At 40.3% G+C, this 21,864-nt stretch overlaps 1 protein-coding gene across 1 annotated transcript in view; it reads left to right on the top strand.

Moving 5' to 3' along the window:
- CDK15 (cyclin dependent kinase 15) overlaps window positions 1–21,564 on the top strand; it is a 98,087-nt gene extending 76,523 nt beyond the window's left edge. The window contains exons 12-14 of the mRNA XM_001372238.4: window positions 7,461–7,600; window positions 20,225–20,365; window positions 20,837–21,564. Of these exons, the coding sequence (XP_001372275.1) occupies window positions 7,461–7,600; window positions 20,225–20,334 (250 nt within the window). The 3' untranslated portion in view covers window positions 20,335–20,365; window positions 20,837–21,564. The remainder of the gene's footprint in view (window positions 1–7,460; window positions 7,601–20,224; window positions 20,366–20,836) is intronic.
- Window positions 21,565–21,864: the final 300 nt, after the last annotated feature.

Raw genomic sequence — 21,864 nt, 5'->3', positions numbered from 1 at the left:
CTGAAATACTATATTCCAAGCCCTCTGCTCCTTCAATATGGTAACCACTAAATTTTGTGTGAACTTGATTGTGGCTCTTTGGAATTTGAATGGTTTCTTCCTGACTACTTGAAATATTTTCTCTTTAGCCTGGGAGATCTTGAATTTGGCTATAATAATCCTGGGTGTTTTGATTTCGGAATTGATTTCAGGAGGTGGCCAGTGAACTCTTTCAATTTCTATTTTGCCCTCTTAGTCTAGGATATTAGGACAGTTTTCTTTAAAAAATAAATCTAGGCTCTTTCTTTGATCATGGCTTTCAGACAGTGCAATAATTCTTAAATTAGCTCTCCTCAATCTATTTTCCATTTCAGTTATTTTTTCCAACAAAATACTTCACATTTTCTCCTATTTTTTTCTTTTGACTTTTTTTGTTTCTTGATTTCTCATGGAGTCAGCTTCCATTTGCTCTATTCTAATTTTTATGTAATGGTTTTCTTAATTGAGCTTTTATATCTATTTTTCCTTTTGGTCAATTCTGCTCCTTAAGACATTATTTTCTTCAGTATTTTTTGTGCCTCTTTCAAGATGTTAATTGTCTTTTCATAATTTCCTTGCATTGCTCTCATTTCTTTTATTATATTTTTCCTCTACCACTCTTAATGGATTTTAAAAATCAAAATTTTTTAGCTCTTCTAGGAATTTTTTTTTAATATATTTTATTTGATCATTTCCAAGCATTATTCGTTAAAGACATAGATCATTTTATTTTCCTTCCCCCACCCCCCATAGCCGACGCGTAAGTCCACTGGGCATTAGATGTTTTCTTGATTTGAACCCATTGCTTTGTTGATAGTATTTGCATTAGAGTGTTCATTTAGAGTCTATCCTCTGTCATGTCCCCTCAACCTCTGTATTCAGGCAGTTGCTTTTTCTCAGTGTTTCCACTCCCATAGTTTATCCTTTGCTTATGAATGGTGTTTTTTTCTCCTGGATCCCTGCAAGTTGTTCAGGGACATTACACCGCCACTAATGGAGAAGTCCATTACGTTCGATTATACCACAGTGTATTTCTTCTAGGAATTTTTATTAGATGTGTCAAATTTAATTTTTTTTTCCCCTTTTGAGGTTTTGTAGCTGTTTTGATATCATCTTTTTTTGAATTGTATCTTGATTTACCCTGTTACCATTGTAGCCTTTTAGGGTCAGGTTCTTTTTTTTATTGTTGTTTGTTTATTTTTCTGGCCTATTTCTTAAATTTGAACATCATGTTACAGTTGAACGGTGTTCCCAGTGTAGGGATTTAGGGGTGGGAAAAAGCACTGTCCCAAGCTTCAGGAAGTTTTAAGAGTTCTTGAAGTTTGGAACAGTTAGGTGCTTTTAAAGTGGTACAATCTAGGGCGAGTTGTGCTCACTGTTCTCCTGGATTCTGCTCTGGTCCTTACCCACAAAAGGCCCCTTTTTCCTTTTAACAGGAAGCACTTCTGTTCCTCAGGTGCTCTGGTCCCTTGTAACTGAAAGCATTCCTCTCTTCCCTGAAACTATGACCAGGAAGTGGGTATGGGCAATGGAGTTGCCAAACAGTACCTGGTCCTATGCCCAGTGCTAGCACAAGAGTCCCCTGTAATCTTTTTCAGATAAGTTGCCTAATCCTTTCACTATCCCTGCCTTGAGAGCTCCCAAAGATTCTGCTGCTGCTGCTGTCACTGCCACTAAGTCCTACATCTGGTGTTGCCATCACATGACTCTAGGCCATTCCCACACTGTATCACAGAACTCTCCTTCTGACCTTCTAAGTTGTCTTGGGAAGGAAAAATGTCTCACCTCAATTTGGCTATGCTACTTAAGAATTTGATTTGAGGGTTTATTTTAAAGTTGTTTGAAGAGTTGGCTGTAATGTTTCTTCTACTTGGCCATCTTAGCTCCCATGAATACTGCTTGATTATTTGAATCAGAACTTTTATAACCATTGGATGCCAGTTGTTACTTCTGAAATCCTCGTCAACTAGAATGTATTTGAAGTAACTGGCATTCTTTGAAATGATACTGGAAAGAAGGATACACGATAGGATCCCCCCATCCTTTATTAATAAATTAAATAATTGAGTAGATCTTCAAGGGACTTTACAGACCATCTAGTTCTTCTTGTTCGTTTTAGATGTTACAGGGAACTGGCCAATTAATCCAGTCCTTATGAGCATGTGCAATGAGCTCTGCTGCCTCAATCACCATAGAGAATTCAGAGCACCCTCAAGTATTGTTTCTGGACCATTTACTACCTGAAGAAAACCCTTTTAATTGGATATTTAGCCATAACTGAGAATTGTTTACATAAGGGACTAACTGACCAAGGCATTTTCTCTTTCTTGGGTGGCTACATTCAAAGGAGGAAGCAAGGACTGTAAGCCCCTGCTAGAGACAGACACTTTAGGTTTTTATCTTCTGCCTGAACCACCTCCATGTGGTCCATGAACTCAGGGCTCTATTTTTGCCCCCCTGTGTCTATTCTTTCCCACCTTGTGTGAAGGTGAGTTTAAAATAGAATGTACTAGATTGCCATCTCATAGCTTAAAAAAAATACCAAGAAAGTTTGTGATCCACCAGCACAGGCAAATTTAATTCTACTTTTTGAGCGATATACCTGAGGGTTAGGGGGTATTCCTTCTAATGCTTTTGGCCTGATTCTTACTGTAGTGTATCCTCCAATCTAAATCACCAGTGATTACGTAATCTATTAGTTTTTGCAAAAGGATAACAATCTCCTTCATACCTCTTTGGGCCCTTTGGAGAGTGGGTACAAATGTCAAGTAGTTTCTACAAAACACTTTTCCCAGTAAGTTTACTTCCGAATGTGACGTAGCCAAGGAATAAGACCATCAGTTGTAAGACCCAGCATCTTGGCTCTGGAGTCAATATTGCTGGCTTGGGGATGGCAAGAGAACTTCAAATTCTGAATCCTGTAATATTTAAAATTATGAGGCTGGTTGTAGTTTAATAACTTTATTAAATCAAAAGTAAAGTAGTAAAGAGAGGAAAAACTAAGAAAGAGGTACTTAATCTTTCTAATCTGCAGCTGCCATTATGGGCCTCTAGCTACAACCCAGCAAGGGTCCACTCTGCTCTTCCACTGCATGCCAAAGACCAGAACTTCCTCCTGCTCTGAACTTATAAGCTTTTTTCTCCACCTGCTAACTCTCCGGCGTCACATCTAAGGAACTAACCAGAGTTTCTTAATTTGCCTGGGTCACCCAGGGGCAGTGCCTGTGCATTGTGTCCTGTCTCATTGGTTCCTAACTTCCAGCTGCCCGTTTATCTCAACTCACTTGCTGGTATTTGGCCTCCAGATGACGTCACACGAGCGACACAGGGAAAAGGAGAAATTTACTTTAGACAATTCTAGAACTCTGGAAGTTCAATTTGACATTTTGGAATTCATATAGTCATAAACAAATATAGTCTGTTTCCAATACTACTTCATCTGAAGCAAGAAAAAATAAACTTTCTTTAAAGCGACTTACCCAATGCCAAACAAGTTAAATGAGTAGTAAATCTGGGATTCGCTTATTTTCACTCTACCATGTTGTCTCCTATTTCTTCATTTATCCGATAAAAGAATGGATGTGTGAACTCCAAAGGATTTTAATGAAGTACTTGTTAGTAGTAACTGAACCAGAGCTTCCCGACTTTCTCCTGAATACAGAACTACCTTTGATCTTTTGATCACTGGTGGGGGTGAATGATGGAATCTATGAGTTCCAGTTGCTAGTAGGAGGGGGACTGACAATCACACCCCTCTTTCTACAAGGAATTCTTGAGAGAGACAATAGTTATAGAGAAAGATAGGTTATAGAGATAATAGTCTGGAAGTGGATTTGGGAAAGTCTTAAAATATTAATTTATCCATCAGAGGTCTAGATTTAATTGAAAAAATTTATTTAATTAACTAATTTATAATATTTTTCCATGATTACAAGATTCATGTTCTTTCCCTCCCCTCCTCCCCCCACCCATAGCCGACATACAATTCACTGGGTTTTACATGTATCATTGATCCAGACCTATTTTCATATTATTGATATTTGCACTAGAGTGATTGTTTAGAGTCTACATACCCAATAATATCCCCATCGGCCCATGTGATCAAGCAGTTGTTTTCCTTCTGTGTTTCTACTCCCACAGTTCTTCAAAGGTCTAGATTTAAGAGAGGCATATATAAAGCTAGAAAGTAGGACTGAGAGAGACTGATCAAAACAACTGAAAGATACAAAAGCAAAAGTCACCTATCAACTAACAATGGTCTGAAATCAAGGAAAGGCTCTCAAGGCTACCTTTCAGGGAGTTTTTATCAAGCAATGGAATAATCTCTATAAGAAAATGGCAGACATCTTTCCTTTAGATACAAATTCGCTTATTGACAAATTATAGAACAGCATTGACCTCCTTGGAGTGATTCTGATGACTATCTCTTAGAGAACCTTGCTTCTTCTCTAAAAGGCAAAAAATCCAGTGTTTTACCTTAAAGGGTAAAGTCAAAGGAGAGATATGATATTGAGCAAGGGGAAATCAAGTTGGGGTTCTCATTGTACAGAGAACAGCCTTATTCATGTTCTTAAAAAAAAGCCAGAGATTTGAGATTCCAGGAGGTGACCCTCTCCACTTTAATTCATGTTCAATGGAGTGGCTGTGTTTGTTGTGGTTTCAGATGGAGAATGAACCTAGCAACCAGTCTCCATTCCTGAGCTTCACTGAAGAATAAATCCTCAGAACTCTGTTATGTGTTCCATCATCTTAAAATGTCTCCCTACAGAAGTCCTCTAAACACTGAACCCTAAGTGAGAGAAATGTGAGCAACTGAATCTTTACATAGGAACAACCAGGGAGTTCAGCAATGAGGACTCAACAGAATTGGCTAGATTGCCTCACTTTTTTTTTTCACCTGTTTAGGAAAAACCTAAAGGAACCAAAAAACCCTGACCCCCATTTTAGAAATTTAATTCAGCAAATATTTAGACCCTGGCTAGAGGCTGAGAAGTATCATGGCTTAGTAGATGGAGCTCCAGCTTCAAAATCAGAAAGACCTACATTTGAATCTTACCTCTTACTGGCTGATCAGCTCTCAGTGCCAAAGGCAACTCTCAAAGAATATAAGATGCCTATGGATCAGTAGAAAGAATTTTCTCATTCAGAGGTTATAGAGAAGGGAAGTTCCTTATGAGGATCTATCTTACCAAAGAAATCACAGTTACAATTCCATTTCATCCCTGATGCAGAACACTGTGATTGGTGGTAGGGACAAAATAAGGATTAAGTCAGCCAGTTACAAAATGGCCAGTAGTCCTCTGAGATCTCCATATGCTTCTGCAGTAATGGTGGCAAAGGGACAGAAATGGGGGTAGAAGGTGCTGAGACTCTCACAAAGTCTTTAGAATTTCTGTAGACGTTAACTTACTTTTTGGAAATCTAAATGTCTCCAAGAAGACCCAGGTGGTATCTGAAGCATGGTTGTCTCTCACATATGGAATTTGGCCACATGTGTTTCCACCGCCATGTACGTTTGCAAGGCATACCCATGTGTGGATGGTGTATGTACTTGTGTACACGTGTACCCTCAGTTTATGGGGGCAACATCCCAACAATATTTTTCTTAGTGTGTGTGTTTTTTTTTAAATGACCTTGCTTTGGCTTTGAACTAATTGTGCCCTCTGGCTAAAGAGTAAAAATAAATATTTCTTTAGATAGGAGATCTTGAGTGGATAGGGACCCACAGAGGGCTTTGAACTTGCTATAGCTTCTCTGAGGGCCTTATATGCGAGAGGAGGGTGTCCAAGGTTGCAGCCTAATATATTCCATCTCCAATGTTCCTTCACCTAACATAGGGAAAACATTATTTTTTGTAATATCTATAATACAAAAAATGCCAAATAAGAACAGAAGATGGGTTTATTTCTCCAAGTTCAGCTACCTCAGCTTCCCTAAGCTACCTATTTATCTTCTATTAAATTAAACCTTGCATGGACTACATCCACAGCCAGGTATGGTGGGAGTTGCCCTTAGGGCACTGACCTGGTTGCCATTCTTCAGGCCAGCATACTTCTATCAGACTATATTAATGAGTTAGCTTTTGTAAATTGGGTCCCTGTCTCCACAGACCTAGCTTATGATGAAAGAGAAGATTTGTCCATTTGTAAATTATTACACACATACCAAAGGGTCACTCTTAATGTGGCTTTTATAGCCTTTGGTAATTTAAAAAATCGTGTTAGGTACTGAGATTTAAGACTCTCTAGCTTCACAGGTAAATTTCATGTAAGATAATGGAATTTGAGTTCTTCGAGCTGAAGCTTCTGACGTCACTATGGCAGGAATCCTGGGAAAAGGGAGGGAGGGAGAATTATTTAGTTTGTTTGGCATATAAAAAAATAGAAATTTAAATCCTAGGATAAAAATATTTCCCTATTTTTGTTTACTTGTGGATTTGCTAAAGCATTTCATTAGGATGAAAATTAATTCTAGGTAGTCCTTGGCTGAGTCTCAGAGGTCAATGAATGCTTGATAATTTTGACTAAAGGAGTCAGCAGAGTTTTCCTCTTCAAGCTTCAGCGAGTAAATATGTCTGCAGACTATAGTTCCGTGTACAAAAATAACCGTGATCTGTGAATCAGTGCACACTTCCAAAAGCTGTAACTAAGTATGAAAATTATGTGCTCTTCTAAATACTTAACTCCACACAAGGCTGAGTTATAATGGATGGGGAGCAGCAAGGCATTATCATGATTAGGGTTCTAATTACTTTAGTGATTCCTCCTGTAAGGAATGTGTTTTGTAAATCTTAAAACACTGTAGAAACATGTACTATTATTATGTTTTCATTGTTATTCTTCCACTCCATCACAGGGAAAATCAGGATAGTTTCACTGCGGATGTTCTCTGGGATTTGAATTTCAGAAGCATTGTAGAGAAGGGCATTTTCCACCCGGGATTTGAAACCTGGGAATTTCCTCCCCACCTTCCTGAGCTGGGCAGACAGGGAGCCTGCTGACCTGCCTGTGCCAGGGCCATCTAAATCAGGTTTCTGACCCGGTACCTACTCCTGTGTCCATCACACTGGAATCCTTAATTATAGATTTCTTTTTCTATAATTATAATCCTGTGTGCAACTCAGTGCCCAGAGACATGGGGAAACAAAATGAAATAAAAGAATAAAGCTTCTGAACTTCTTTCATCTCATTACCAGGGTAGGTAAGGATTTGGTTGAGGGCATAGAGAGGAGAAAGGGGTGAGAGTCTATTTTGTCCCTTGCATATTAACTTAACGAATTCCAGGAAAGTTCAACTTGAAATAGACACACTCTTACACGTCTTGCTGCCTCTTTCCTTTTAGGTTTATTGTTTTGGGGAGTTTTTCCTCCCTTTTGCTAAGGGATGCTCCTTTTGAATGGGAGGTCTTTGGAGAATCTCCATTCTTCTCTCCTACTTTCCTAGGTTGGGCAAGATTCCAGGAGCTGAAGACTTGGCCTCTCGAATGCTCAGAGGCTTCCCACGAGATCGGGTCTCTGCCCAAGAAGCTCTCGCCCATGATTATTTCAATGTCCTACCAGCTGAGCTACACCAGCTTCCAGATGGTATGTAAGTGTGCATGTGTCTGTGTGTACACCAACACACCAACTATTTTGGGAAGCAAAATTTGCAGAAAAAAGACCTTCAAGATCTGCCTACTTAGGAGAGCCAAGAGAGGGTGCATGGTTTGTTGGATTTCTTTATGAGATCCTATGAAATTTGAAAGTAGTGATGGAATGGAGCTAACAGGGCCCCCCTGAGCCATAATGTTCAACATGCTTTCAATTATAGTGTGAATATTTCATATATACATTTATATACGAGAGATGGAAGCTGCCCAACACTTGCTTTGCTGAGGATATCAGTAAAATTGAACCTCATTTCAAACTCTCACCCCTGCTTGTGTGTTTGCAAGCATGTATATAGCATGTAACATATGTTTTGTACACATGACATCATAGGTAAGTATTATACCTATTACGATCTCAATATGTGACGATACCTAACAAGAGTATTAGAAATAACAGTAACATGTTTTCGAAGTCCTTTAAAGATAACCAAATGTTTTGTGTGATTATCTCATTCTATTTTCTCATATGATCCTCACAACAAACCTGGTGGAAAAAGTTCCATTATTATCTCTGTGTTAAAAATGAGGGAGTCCAAAAGAAGTTAAGTGACTTGCCCAAAGTCACATAACTCAGAGGGCTTTGAACGCAGATTTTTCAGTTTCTGAGTCCAGGATAACAGATCCATGATTTCCTCAGTGCAAGTACCTCTTTCATGGCCACATCTTGACCCCTCTGCGCCTTATTAGGCAATCTTCATTAGCTTCTGGAAAGCATTTGTCATCTGGTGGCCAGTCTTTGGGTGATGAGTTTCTCCATGGCAGCCAGAAGAGGCCATCACTTGGTCCTTACTAAAAATCCATGTTAGTGTATACATGGTAAAAATATATATAATAATGACTGGATCTGTGATTTCACCAGCATAGGTAAATCTCCCTACCAAAGTAGATCAGGACCTTCTCTACAACTTAGAGCCTAAGAAAATCACCTTGGACAGGGCAGCTAGTTTGCACAATGAACAGAGAGCCAGATCTCGAATAGGAAGTCCTGGGTTCAAATGTGGTCTCAGACTCTTCCTGGCAGTGTGAACCCCTATTGTCTAGCCCTTCTTGCTCTTCTGCTATAGAACCAATATGTACTATTGATTCTAAGATAGAAGAGAAGAGTTTAAAAGAAAAAAAAAGGAAAGAAAATTGCTTTGGATGCCAAAAGACTCAATATTTTGCCCAGGGTTCAGAAGCCAATGTCTGTCAAAGGCTGGAGTTGAATTAATTCAGGACTTCCTGACTCCAAGGCCAACTCTGTAGCGATCATGCCACAGTTGCCTCTATATGCAATTATGATAACAATAAGCATAACGTCACTTACCCTATTACTGTGTATGTTATAATTCTATTATGTATCTACATATGAATTTATTATACATCTATGAGAAAGAGATAGGATGAATAATGCAGGCTACTTATATGGTAATCTGATGGTACAAAATTTCCATAGCCAAGATTTATTGGTGGGGATGTGGAGCAAAAGAGAAAGACTCCCTTTTGGAAGCTGCATCTGAAATACTTTGAAAGAATTTTGTCCTCTTCTCTGTTGGAGTCACCCTAGTTGGCCTATTCTGGTATACCCATCGAATCAGGTGGTCGAAATTCTTGTCATTTACTCTGAATGGCTTTTTGCTTCTCATCATTTTATCCTTGGTTTTATCCTTGGTCCAGGGTGTGGAACTCTCTTACGCTAATTCTGGGGATGAGGGTCTAGATCCTGGGGAAGGGACAATCCTCAGGGATTCAGGTTTAGAAGAAGCTTGTATGGTAACGTGAGATCTTGGATTCTAGTTTACTGTTCTTTAAAAAGAGAGTTTTGGATTTCATAGGAATGGACTTGGATTTAGAAGACTCAGAAAAAATCTTTGGCTCTTCCATTAACTTAAGTAAGTCTTTTTGCTTCCTTAAACCTCTATTTTCTTATCTGTAAAAAGGAGCAAAGAAAATTGCAAATTGTAAAGCCTAACATAGGTATGATATTTTCTTATCAAACATAAAGGCAGAAATAAGACATTGGAAATGCATGTAGGAATAATCTCCAAAGGGTAGGAGATAAATACTAAATCTCTCAGAGACTCAGTTTCCTTTTGGGAAAAAAATGAGAAAAATCATACTTGCAATTCCTGCCTCACAGAGTTGTTGTGGTGAACATGCCTTGCAAATCTGAAAGTTAAATATTCATTTGAGTTGTTATGATTATCACACAAGTACTGGGGGAAATGAGCCGAGGGATTAGAGGGAGTGTTGGTGGAGGGATTGTCTAGATGGAGGCAGGTGAGTCTGAGCAGTTTGGAAGGAACAAAAGGACCTGGTTTGGTGGAAGGACTTTTAAAAGTTTTTACTTTCATTCCTGTTCCTAGTTACAAATGGTGTACCTTGTCCCATGTGTGCACGTCTTCACATGCTAATATACCCTTCGCATTGTTTAGAGAAACACGGTCCACTCCCCACACTGGCAATCTCCCCTGGAGCCCTGACTCTAGTGCCCATTAGTCTAATATGCTGAGCCTTTCCAGGGCTCTTCAAAGAGGACTTTCTGGGCACCAGCCTTTTGCCTAGAGGAGGGTAATTAAGAGGAAACTGTCACTGTCCAACCTGACATGTTTGAAACTTTGGTTTTGTGATTTTCCTGACAGATTCCAAGCAGAGCAACTGCCAAGCAATTTCGATATCTTCCAAATTGCTGTCCTCACAGAAGGGCTGTGTGCATGTGTGCTTGTGCCCACCTGTGTGCCCTGGTGTACATGGGCATAGGTTCATTTGCCAGAGGGAATGAGAGAAGTAGAGAAAGGGAAAAAGAAGAGAGATAGAATGAAAAAGGCAGAGAAACAGACAGAGAGAGGGAAATCCAGAGACAGAAAGAAAGCATTGGGCAGAAAGGGAAAGAGACATTCAGACAGACAGAGACAAAGACAGTGAGAAAAAGATGGAAAGAGGGACAGAGGGAAAGAATTGGAGAAAGAGACAGGGAAATAGAGAGACAGATTGAGAGAAAAGGAGAAATGTAGAGAGATAAAGAGACACAGAAACAGAGTGGGAGAGATAGAGAAATGTGGAGAGACAGAAAGAAGGAGAGAGACAAAGGGAAAGGAGGGGGCAGTTATAGATAGAGACAAAGACACAAATGGAGAGATAGAGTCAGACAAAGGAAAAAGGGAAGGCAGTCAGAGAGAACAGAGGAAAAAGACAGACAGGCAGAAATAGAGACAGAGAGACAGAAGAAGACAGAAAGAGACACAGCAAAAGACAGAAAGTCAGAGATGAGAGAGAGAGAGAGAGAGAGAGAGAGAGAGAGAGAGAGAGAGAGAGAGAGAGAGATCTGCATTTCCCTTTCTGTTCACCCAGCCACAGAGCACAAATCTACTTTGACACTTTTAGAAAAATGAAAAGATGGAATCTCGAAGGAGCCTGCCTGTGCTGGGGGGGAGGAGAGGAGCGCTCACAGCGGGAGGGAAGTTGACTTTTCTTTATACATATAGGGGTTTTTCCATGCAGAGTTTAAATTATGCCTGATAAAAGGAGTTTCGTGGATGTTTCAGTTCTTTCAAACCCTCCTGGCTTCCTCCCAATTAAATGAGGTTTGTCAAAGCCACGGGGCTCTGCGGCTGCCTGAGAGGCCGACAAGCACTTCCTGCAGTGACATCTCAAATCCCCAAGGGAAGAGATGAAAGGGCTAGTGCCAAGAGACAGAGAGACAGACGGGGGGGGGGGGGGGGTGGAGACAGAGAGAGAGAGAGAGAGAGAGAGAGAGAGAGAGAGAGAGAGAGAGAGAGAGAGAGAGAGAGAGAGAGAGAAGGAGAGAGGGAGAGAGAGAGAGAAAGACAGATAGTCAGTTAGTTGGAGAAAATAGTCACTGAGCCTGAGACAGCTCTGATGGCTAAAAGGGAAAAACAAGTCCAGAAGAATTGGGACTGAAAAGAAGATATTTAAGACAACACTTTAGCCCAGTGTGCCCATCTCTGGGACAGGATCTCCAATCAAGGACACATTTCTTGCCAAGGGACAAATTCCTTTTGCTTGGCACCATCATCCCATTTTTTTCAATACCCCTGATGTCTCACCTATATTAAGAGGCTCTTGTGTGGTCAGTGAATTATAATATGCTTTGTAGAAACTGACATAAAGGAGAACAAAATCAAAACCGTTCTTGATTGGAACTCAAGAAGCAAGTATAGAATGTCAAAGGAATAGACACTCACATGCATGTAGTAAATGAATCCATTTTAGGAAGGTCCAAAGACCACAGAAGTATTCACAAGTAATTCTGAACTCTCTCCTCAGTCATTACTGTGTAAAGTAGTTGTCCTCTACTGGCATTTTAGGATTTACATCATTTATGGGCTTAATTGTATCATTTTATTATTCTGGTTGCCATGATGACACAATTGTCACTTTAAAATATATTCTGTCCCCACTTTGTTCTGAAGAATGCTGGCTATTACTTTCTGTCCTCTGAAAGTTAAAACATGAAGGCTGTGAATAGAAATGTGTCAAAAGGAAAAAAACCCCAACAATCTAAATCCCAGTGAAAAGGGGGGAAAAGACACCAAATTAAAGAGCTGCTCCCACCAGAAAAAGCTGCTCCCACCTTTCTATTTCCACTAAGCAGTCATGTTCTGAATTTCTCTCTTTTTGCAACTTGCTGCAGAAAGTTTATATAGCCAGAGGACATTTTTAGAGGTCACTTTCCATAAAAAAAAAATTAATTGGAGGAGCCAAGAATTCCAGGCTCAGACCCTTTATCAAGAATGCATTTAAGAGGGTAAACATGAGCATGAGAATGGCAAGTGTGTGGTAACTTTTGGTTTGCTCTGGCGTTTTCCTTTACTGAACTCTAGAACACCTGGAGAAACATTTGTTGAAGGAGAAATTATCTGTAGTCTCTCCAAAAAGGCATACAAGTTGAGGCTCTCTAATTACTTTTCCAGATGGCCTGGGTGGACTTCTCTTCCTACACAGACACCAGCTTATGGCCACACTCATAGTCTTCCAGGCTGAGGCAGCAGCTCAGGATGGCAGCTGTTGTAGCAACGACCTAAAATTAGGCTCCCCACAACTCTCTAATCTTAGCTTCAGGTTCAGCCTCTTCAGTTAATTCCCTTTGCCCTCAGCATGAACTTGGGCTTTAGGATAGAAATATTCTTTAGCAATTTGGGGGAGAGGGGATTTGGGGATGAGGGAGAAAGAGGAGAATAACTGAGCTGACCCTTACAGAAAGGGAATCTGCGCCACTCTTGCAGAGAATAGTTCTTGGAGCTCCAAGACCAATTTTGACACATAGCCACTTTGGACAGAGACCCTGGATCACAGGAGCATTTTAAAACATTTGTGCAGTAAATACTATTTGGTCTCTAGACTTGATTGATTCTAGACAGTGTGCCTTAGTCTTCAGAAAAGACATCAAAGGCCCCTTTTCATTTCTGGGTGGTCCAGCCTGCTTCTCTAATCTCAGGCATGATTTTCATATCCTTGTCTCTAGAACCCTTTCCTCTCTGACCAATCTACAATTCTTTCAGAGCATCTTAAAAGAAAAATGCCCAGGAATTTAGAATTGTTTGACAGGGTATAGTCAGGACGGAAATTCTTGTATAAGAGCTATATTGTTGCCAAATAACTGGACAGAGGGGTCCTCCAGATCCCCTGTAGTCCATCCACTATTACGAATATAAATTCTTCATTACACCAAACTTGGATTTCCCATGTAGGAAATTATATCCTATATAATTCAGGGGGTCCCAAAAGTCTTTGTGCAGTTTAAAGCTTTTGGTAGCTTAAAACCACAACAAGACTTTTGGAATATTTTGTATTTCCTCTTACTTTGTCCTCAGGAGGAAAAAACAATGTAGTCCTTCCCTTCTTTTAATAGCTCTTTTAACCTGTGCCTAAAAGAATGACTTTCCAGCTCTTGCCTGTCATCCACCTTTTAATACATTCTAACATCATTTTCCACTTTTTTGATAGCAGTAGAATATTGCTGATTCATATGCCACCCTAACCCTTCATATCTTCTTTGTGCCGTTCTTCGATAAAGCATTTATTAAGCTAGTGTTATGTGCCACGCTTAATATTATTCAGCTTGTGCTCATAAACTTGCTTCATTTTTCCTTACTTGTACTTCTGAACACATATACATCTTCACATCCATTCTGTTAACTGGCACCCATTTTTTTTAAACCCTTACCTTCCGTCTTGGAGTCAATACTGTGTATTGGCTCCAAGGCAGAAGAGTGGTAAGGGCTAGGCAATGGGGGTCAAGTGACTTGCCCAGGGTCACACAGCTAGGAAGTGGCTGAGGCCAGATTTGAACCTAGGACCTCCCGTCTCTAGGCCTGGTTCTCAATCCACTGAGCTACCCAGCTGCCCCCCCCCCATTTCTTAATAGAAGAACTTTTCATTCTAACCCCATCTCTGAAAGCACTGCCAATGTGGTGTCATCCCATGGCTGGCTGTCCCAAGGAGATTGAGAACTTAAATCCAGAAACAGAAGAAGAGAGAAAACTTATCAGGGAGTGCTGAGGAAAGATCGCTGAACCCAGGAATGCTTTTAAGATATGGTATAGCCCAATGAATGGAATACTAGCCTTAGTTCAGAAAAAAAAATGTGTTCAAATACTACCCCAGCTACCTACTTACTACTCTCTCTATGACTCTGGACAAGTCTCATCGCCCCTTTGATCCATCAGTTGCCTCTTCTGCAATGGGAATAATAACAGTATGTCACTCACAGAGTGATTGGGAGGAAAAGTGCTTTGCAAATCTTAAAATCCCCAAAGAGCTCTTATTATTTCAGTATGTAGATCTAGCACTACCTTCTTCAGGGTTCCAGTATCAAAGTCTCTGAAATGAAATCTTTTCCCCACTTTCTTCCTCCCAAAGTGGTAACTTTCCATAGAAGGCTGGGCAAAGAATAAGGAGAGGCAAGATTTGTTTTTATGTATCTGTGCCCCCCCCAATACATTATTAGTAGCAACAAAGTCACTAAGAAGATCATTAATACTAAATCCAAAACCTGAGCCCTGTGAGATACCATTCTCTACTTGCACGTCAAAACAAATTTCAAAAGTGAAATCTTAAGTCAAACAATGATTTTTGACACAGCTAAGATATCTCTGAACTAAGACACTATGTAAACTTTTAAGGGAAAGGGATGACAATTATAAACTCCTTGGGAATAGAATTTTCTGACTTTCTACCTTAAAATCATCCAACAAGCCAATCCCTTTTTGGGTGGCTGCTCTTCTGTACTGGATTGATAGGAGGCTGTTAATATACTGCACAAAAATGAGAGGCACAGTGCTCAGCTTTTGTCAAGGTGAGTGGGGATAGTAAATCGCTTCCTAACTCCAAATTCAGAACCTCAGTGAAAAAAATGTGCCCTCTTTCCACATAGAAATTTAAAAATGGGGCAGCTGGGTGGCTCAGTGGATTAAGAGCCAGACCTAGAGACAGAAGGTTCTAGGTTCAAATCTGACCTCAGACACTTCCCAGCTGTGTGACCCTGGACAAGTCACTTAACCCCCATTGCCTAGCCCTTACCACTCTTCTGCATTGGAACCAATACACAGTATTGATTCCATGATGGAAGATAAGGGTTTTAAAAAAATGAAATTAAAATAATGCATGCACATTTATTTGTTCTTGGTTTATCTTCAATGTACTGTTCATGGAGTTTACACACGCAGTCCTGAAACATGGCTGCCCCACTCCCTCCCTCGATTTCCAGTTTATTTGCAGTCTTCTAAAGGCATGTTTCTTGGTGCTATCTTATCTGCAGTACAAAGTATGAAGCATCCATAAACAAAGCAGAGTATAACTCCATCTTTCTGCTTTTAGACATTAGAAGGTCTGGTTTTGGGGGATCTTTTCTTATTTGCTTTGAGAACTATACTTCCTGTTGTTGGGTTGAGAGTCGCTCTCGTGAGGCATCATTTTCATCCCCTTGCTTTTAAGATCTGACACAATGGGAGGAAGACTGCCTCTGGAATGGGAGGACTTGTGCTCACAGGATCATGTTTTTCCCCATCTGACCCTGAGGAAAGCCCTTAACTCCCTGGCACCATAGTTTCTTCATCTCTAAAATGAGGGGAGTTGAGATAAGATCCCTTCCAGCTCTAGATCTGAGATCTCCAGATTTTTGTCTCAAAATCTTTGGGCTTTAGAGTTGGCTTCAGGGATTCAGTCAGCAGCTAGCCTTGAAAGTTTATCATATACATATACATCGATAATATATAATATATAGATATAATTTCCACAGTGCATTATAGCTCATAAGTATCTCATATGAACATATACATATATGTATGTGTACATACATCAATTCTAAAATATTTTTGGAAGCCATGAGGCACTGGGAAAAGAATACATGGAGGTGGGGTGGGGGTGTACACCTTTTGTTCAGTCATTTCAGTTGAGTCTCGATCTCCATGTCTCCATTTGCAATTCTCAAGGCAGATACTGGAATGGTTTGCCATTTCCTTCTCCAGATCATTTTACAGATGAGGAAACTGAGGCAAACAAGATTAAGTGATTTGTCCAGGGTCACATAGCTACAAAATATCTAAGACCAGATTTGAATTTAGGTCTTCTTGACTCCAAGCATAAAACTCTATCCTCTGTGCCACTTAGCCACCCTTTCTTTATACACACATATATAATGTGTGGATACATACATATATGTATATATATATGTATATTACACATATAGTTACATATACACATTCATATGAACACATTCACATAGAAACATATTTGGAGGCCATGTAGTATAGTGAAAAAAATACTGGACATGAGTTCAAATTACACCCACCTTTGATGATTCAGGGCCAATCCCTAGACCTCTAGATGGCCTCTTCTAGCTTCAAATCTGTAACCCTGTGATGAGCATGTGTGCCTATGCATAGATGTGGTATGATCAGAACTCAGCTATGACTGAGGCTAAAATCTGTCCCTAATAAACTTTCTTGATTTAATTTTCACTACCATATTGCTTCCCTTTTACATGAAAATCTCCAGTTGCTTGGAATGGGTTGGGGACATGTGGGGTACTACTATGTTACCAGGAAATGCCTAGGTAGCTCAAGTCCTCAAGCTCTATTAGGTCTGTGTGATGGGGAGATTTGGAGTAAAAGTAAGCCCTAGAGGTAACAGAGTTCATCTTTGTGCTCCTACACAGAATTGTATCTAAACTATCTAGAAAAGAGAATTATCAAGTTATTTTTCTCTTCATAACCTGTTTCTGTATTACATAAACACCTGGGGTCCTCGAAGCTGTGAGGGAAAGACCCTGAGGCTCAAGAAGCCATGGTTCACCTTCCTGTTGCCTTCTCTTAGGTCTAATTCCCTTTCCATAAAATCCAGAATCTAGACAATCAGGGGTTTTCATTGACCACAAATTCCACACTAACTGAGCACTGCTTCCTGACTTCCCTCATTTTTCTCATATATCTGAGAGGAATCCGATGTGCACCAGGGGGATGTGGACAAGGAAACAGGTAGCTAGCTGGCATAGTAGATAGAGCATTGGACCCGAGTTCAAATCCAACCTTTGACACTTCCTAGCTATGTGGTACCAAGCATGGATGGAGCAGGGTATACATACTAGTGGATTCATTACATTCCTAGTACCCGCAGAAAAGTGAAAAGTATTCTGAACACATACTTTTTTGAAACTTAAATTCTTACCTTTTGTATTAGAAATTCTTTAGTTGCTAATCCCTGTGTCCAGTTAGGACTGTGGTGCCTCGATTTTTAAAGAAAGATAACAGAATTCTTTTCTTTCTCTTAATGTGAGCTGAGTGGGCCTCAGTTTCTCCATCGGCACAACGGCATTGCTTCAAATATTCCTTTTCTCCCTCCCTAGAAGGGTGACAGGAGTTTATTTATTTTTAAAGCCTTTGAGCTCAGTGAAAGAAAGTTTCTATATAAATTTGATCCTCAGGGTGGTGGGGAGGGAGCGAGAGGGGAAGGTAAATAGTCACTAATTAATTAAAAGAGGAAAGATCATCTGCTTTAATCGGAAGCGTGGGCGATGTGCCCCCAGTCAGAGCTTTAAGTGCACTCCATGTTAGATAGCAACTCCAATTTAAAGCACTGTGTGATCCTCCGGGCTTTGAAGATGCAGAGCCCGGATCCAGACACACGAGCTAAAATTACAGAATAATCATCGGGCTGGTGCATTCTGGAAAATGAAATGGGTTAAGCAAGCGGGGCTGATGTTTGTTGATGCCTGTGAGCGAGCCGGGCGGCACCACGTGACAAGGGAAATTACAAGACGTTTGGGGGAGATTGTTTAATTTCCCATTTGCTTCTGAGTTTTTGCTAACCTGCCGCCTGCTCCTCAAGGCGGTTCAAGGCAAGTGAGAGATTTGATTATCTTGTTTCCTGTGAAGGGTTATTTAGATCCTCAATCCCATTAAGTCACTTTCCGCACTCCAGTCCAATGAGCCTTCACCTGGTTATCAGCAGGGAGGAGGAGTAAATGGAGACACAGCGATCTCTGATTTCTAAGGAACAAAAGTTAAAGTGAAGTTTGAAAGAAGGTGACAGCCAGCAGCCCTGAGCTTAGGAACTCAATTAGGCTGAAAGACAACTATCTCATTATCTCTCCCCCAAATGATCCAAATACAGAAGAATATAAAATTTTAAAATAAACTCTTTCTGTTGACTGTCTAGATGACTGAATTCTCACTCTCGATTTTTTTAAACACCCACTTTCGTATTTATTTATTCTAAGCGCGAAGCAGCTGCGATAATTATACTGTCAGATTCAGTAAGTTAATGAGGAGTCACTGGAGTGGAAGGTTTTGCATTTGTGAGATTGCTGAAGGAGAGCAGGTTTATGCCTTGGCTCCAAAGCGGTTTTCTTTTTTTCTTTCTCTACCGGGTGGGAAGGAGAGTGCGGCAGCCCACAGACGGATTGGAATCCTTTTGATTAACTGGCTGCTTTCCCACTGCTGTTCTCCCAGATAATGGTTTGCTGTCTCTCTCGCTCTCCCTTTTTTTCTTTGCAACCGTAAGTGAGCTTTTTAGGGGCAGGGAAACCTAGGAGGGGAGGAAAATGCCCCTCCCACTAGCCTAAAAGGCAAAAGGGACCCTTTCTTCCAGGAAGAAGTTTGTAAGGGGAGAAGGGGTAGAGGCAGACAGAGAAAGAGAGAAAGAGAAGAGGAGAGGGGAGAGAGAGAGAGAGAGAGAGAGAGAGAGAGAGAGAGAGAGAGAGAGAGAGAGAGAGAGAGAGAGAGAGAGAGAGAGAGAGAGAGAGAGAGAGAGAGAGAGAGAGAGAGAGAGAGAGAGAGAGAGAGAGAGAGAGAGAGAGAGAGAGAGAGATCTGTGAAGTTGACACACTGTTTATTTTAGCTAGGCAACTCGATGTCTCCCTTCTCCAGCTTTGCAAAGATGAAATTCCATACCAGAGGGGAGGGGGCACCAGCTACCCAAGGCAAGATTCTAGGTAGAGTGGAAGCTAATCCAGATTTTATTGACTCCAGTAAATTTAAGTTAATGCTATTTAAGTAGTTCTTGCTTCTCCTTCTTATAAAGTGCCATGCCCTTGTAAATCAATTATTTATTTGTTAAAGATTAGTAGGGGTAGAGTGGCCCAGATTTTTAAAGGTTCTAACCATGCAAAAATGCCTATTGGGGGAGAGATTCTCTGGTCAGAGTTCTAGAGTTCTAGGTAGTTTCTGACCCTGGTTAAGTAGACAGTCATATCCTGTCTGGGATGCTTTTTGTTAATATAAGGACATGTGCCTCCTGTTCATCTCAGCCTAAGAAATAAAGTTATGAGACCTTTAAAAGGCAAACTCTTGGAAGCCAAGATTCTTGCATAGGAATTGGCACACCATATCTAGATTTAGAAAAAATCCAACAAGGGGGCAGCTAGATGGCATAGTAGATAGAATGCCCGACTTGGAGTTGGGAGGATCTGGGTTCAAATTTGGCCTCAGACACTTCCTAGCTATATGACCCTGTATAAGACGCTTAACCCTATTTGCCTAGACTTTGCCCATCTCTCTTAGAGTTGTTACTAGGACCGAAAAGATTTAGGAAGGAAGAAAGGAAGGAAGGAAAATCCAAAATGTAAAAATATGAACTCCCTAAATAGATACACTAGAGAGGGAGAGTCATTATTTACATTACAGAAGAACATGTTGCTTTACCAAAAGATGCACTTTAGGACATTCCTTTAAATAGTAAGATCCTTTATTTTATCCAATTTATAATTTGATTGATAAGTATATAATAACTATAATATTTTGTTAGATTTGTATTATATTATAATAAATATAATCAACTTTTTGAGAACTCATATAATAAATGCCACATGACATGTATTATGAGTATTATGACTATGCTGGGCCCATAGTAGACACCCACTAGATATTCATTGACTGAAAACAAGAGATATAAACCTGTATTTGTATAATTTATTGATAAGTACAGTTTATCAATGGACATATCTTTAGGTAATACAATATTATTACTGAACAGAAATAAGCAACAGAAAAATCATATTGTGCAGTCCTTTAAGAATTCATCCTTTTCTATTTCTTCTTTTTTCCTTTTTCCTCTTCCACAGTGGAGTCTTTGTTTACAGTGCCAGGAGTGAGACTAAAACCAGAAATCTGTAATCTCTTTGCCTCTTACCAGAGAAGTCATCACTCAGCTCGATTCAGCAAGTGCTGGTGAAAAGAGAGTGAAGAATCACTAATCCTCCCAGGTAACAGACCTCTAGACCCCTGCTTTTTATAAACAAAATTTGAATGCAAATAACTGTGCATTATTTGAGACTCCAAAGCTTCCCTGTTCTTTTTCTAGCCTTTCACCACTGATGATTTAGTTTACAGTTAAGGAACTGAAGGCTCAGAAAGGATGAAAATCATCTTAGGAACCAAAGGATCTGAGAGTTAGACCTCAGATTCCCCCTTATAAATAAAGGGGTTTGACCAATGGTCTCAGAGTGGCTTCCTTACATTCACACAAGAAATGTGATCCAAAGTCTTTTGACTCCAAGTTCCACTTCTCCTTCCCTTAAATGGAGATATGTGAAACTTGTCTGTCCCATTCCCAAAGAAGGTAATAGACAGCCCCAAAGCAGCATTTATCCTGGTATTTTGAGTTTATAGCACCTGGGGGAAGAAAGATACTTTATTTATATCTTTTGGTCTTCTTCTTCCCTCGCCTTCCCTAGTGTCTTTGAGGAACTGAAGTTGGCATCTTCCTAGTGATCAGCCTGAAGGTTTGCAAGACTTAAGTGACCCTCCCATCATACTTTCATGGACTCTTTCTGGTACAAGTGTTTCCAGAAAAGCTGATGGGGATGCCTTTCACTGGGGCTCCAGTTGTTCCAAAGAGACATCTCTAAGGTCACAAGGGCCATTGGCAGAAGCAGGATTATCTGAAGATCTTGAAGGTTTCTTTAGGAACTTGAAGAAATTCCCCTATACCACCCAGAAACCAGAGTCTTTCAGAAATGACGATGATATGCCTGCTGGGGTTGGGAGGTTTAACCTCGTGTTCATTCCCCTTTGGAAAGGGGAGGGACATTTCTTGAAGACTCAGAAGGCCTTTTGATGGTCTACTGGATTATATGACATCTCCCAGACACCAGTCTGGGATCATCCTTGAAAAGACACAAATCCTAGTTTCCTTCAAGGGATAGAGTTCCGGTATCACCATCCACATGAGGCCTTTCTTGAGCCCCCTAACTTGAGCCTCCTAACACCAACACCGTTCTCCACTAAGCTGCATTGTATTGACTATGTATTCTTTTGCATTTAGTAACCTGAACACATGTTATGCCTACCAGTAGAATGTAAGCCCCCCAAGGGCAAGGACTGTTTTCATTTTTGTATTTCTCTTCTAAGCACCTGGCACACCGTACCTGGCTCTCAATAAATGCCTGTTGAATTGGAACAATTGAATTATCTACCTTCCATAAAAGGAATATAAAACTCTTGTTAAATAACAGATGAATGAACATAAAGTAAGCAATCATCTAGCACAGAGAGAGAGCAGCTATGTAGCACAGAGTGCTGGGACTAGAGTCAGGAAGACTCATCTTCCTAAGTTCAAATCTGGCCTCAGACACTATCTGTGTGACCCTGGGCAAATCACTTAACCCTATTTGCCTCAGTTTCCTTGTCTGGAAAATGAGCTGGAGAAGGAAATGGCAAGCCAATGAATGGGGTCACAAAGAGTTGGACTCAACTGAAATGA

This window comes from Monodelphis domestica, chromosome 8 (genome assembly GCF_027887165.1).
Source record: "Monodelphis domestica isolate mMonDom1 chromosome 8, mMonDom1.pri, whole genome shotgun sequence".
Classification (NCBI taxonomy): Eukaryota; Metazoa; Chordata; class Mammalia; order Didelphimorphia; family Didelphidae; genus Monodelphis; species Monodelphis domestica.
This window is presented reverse-complemented; position numbering and strand designations above follow the sequence as displayed.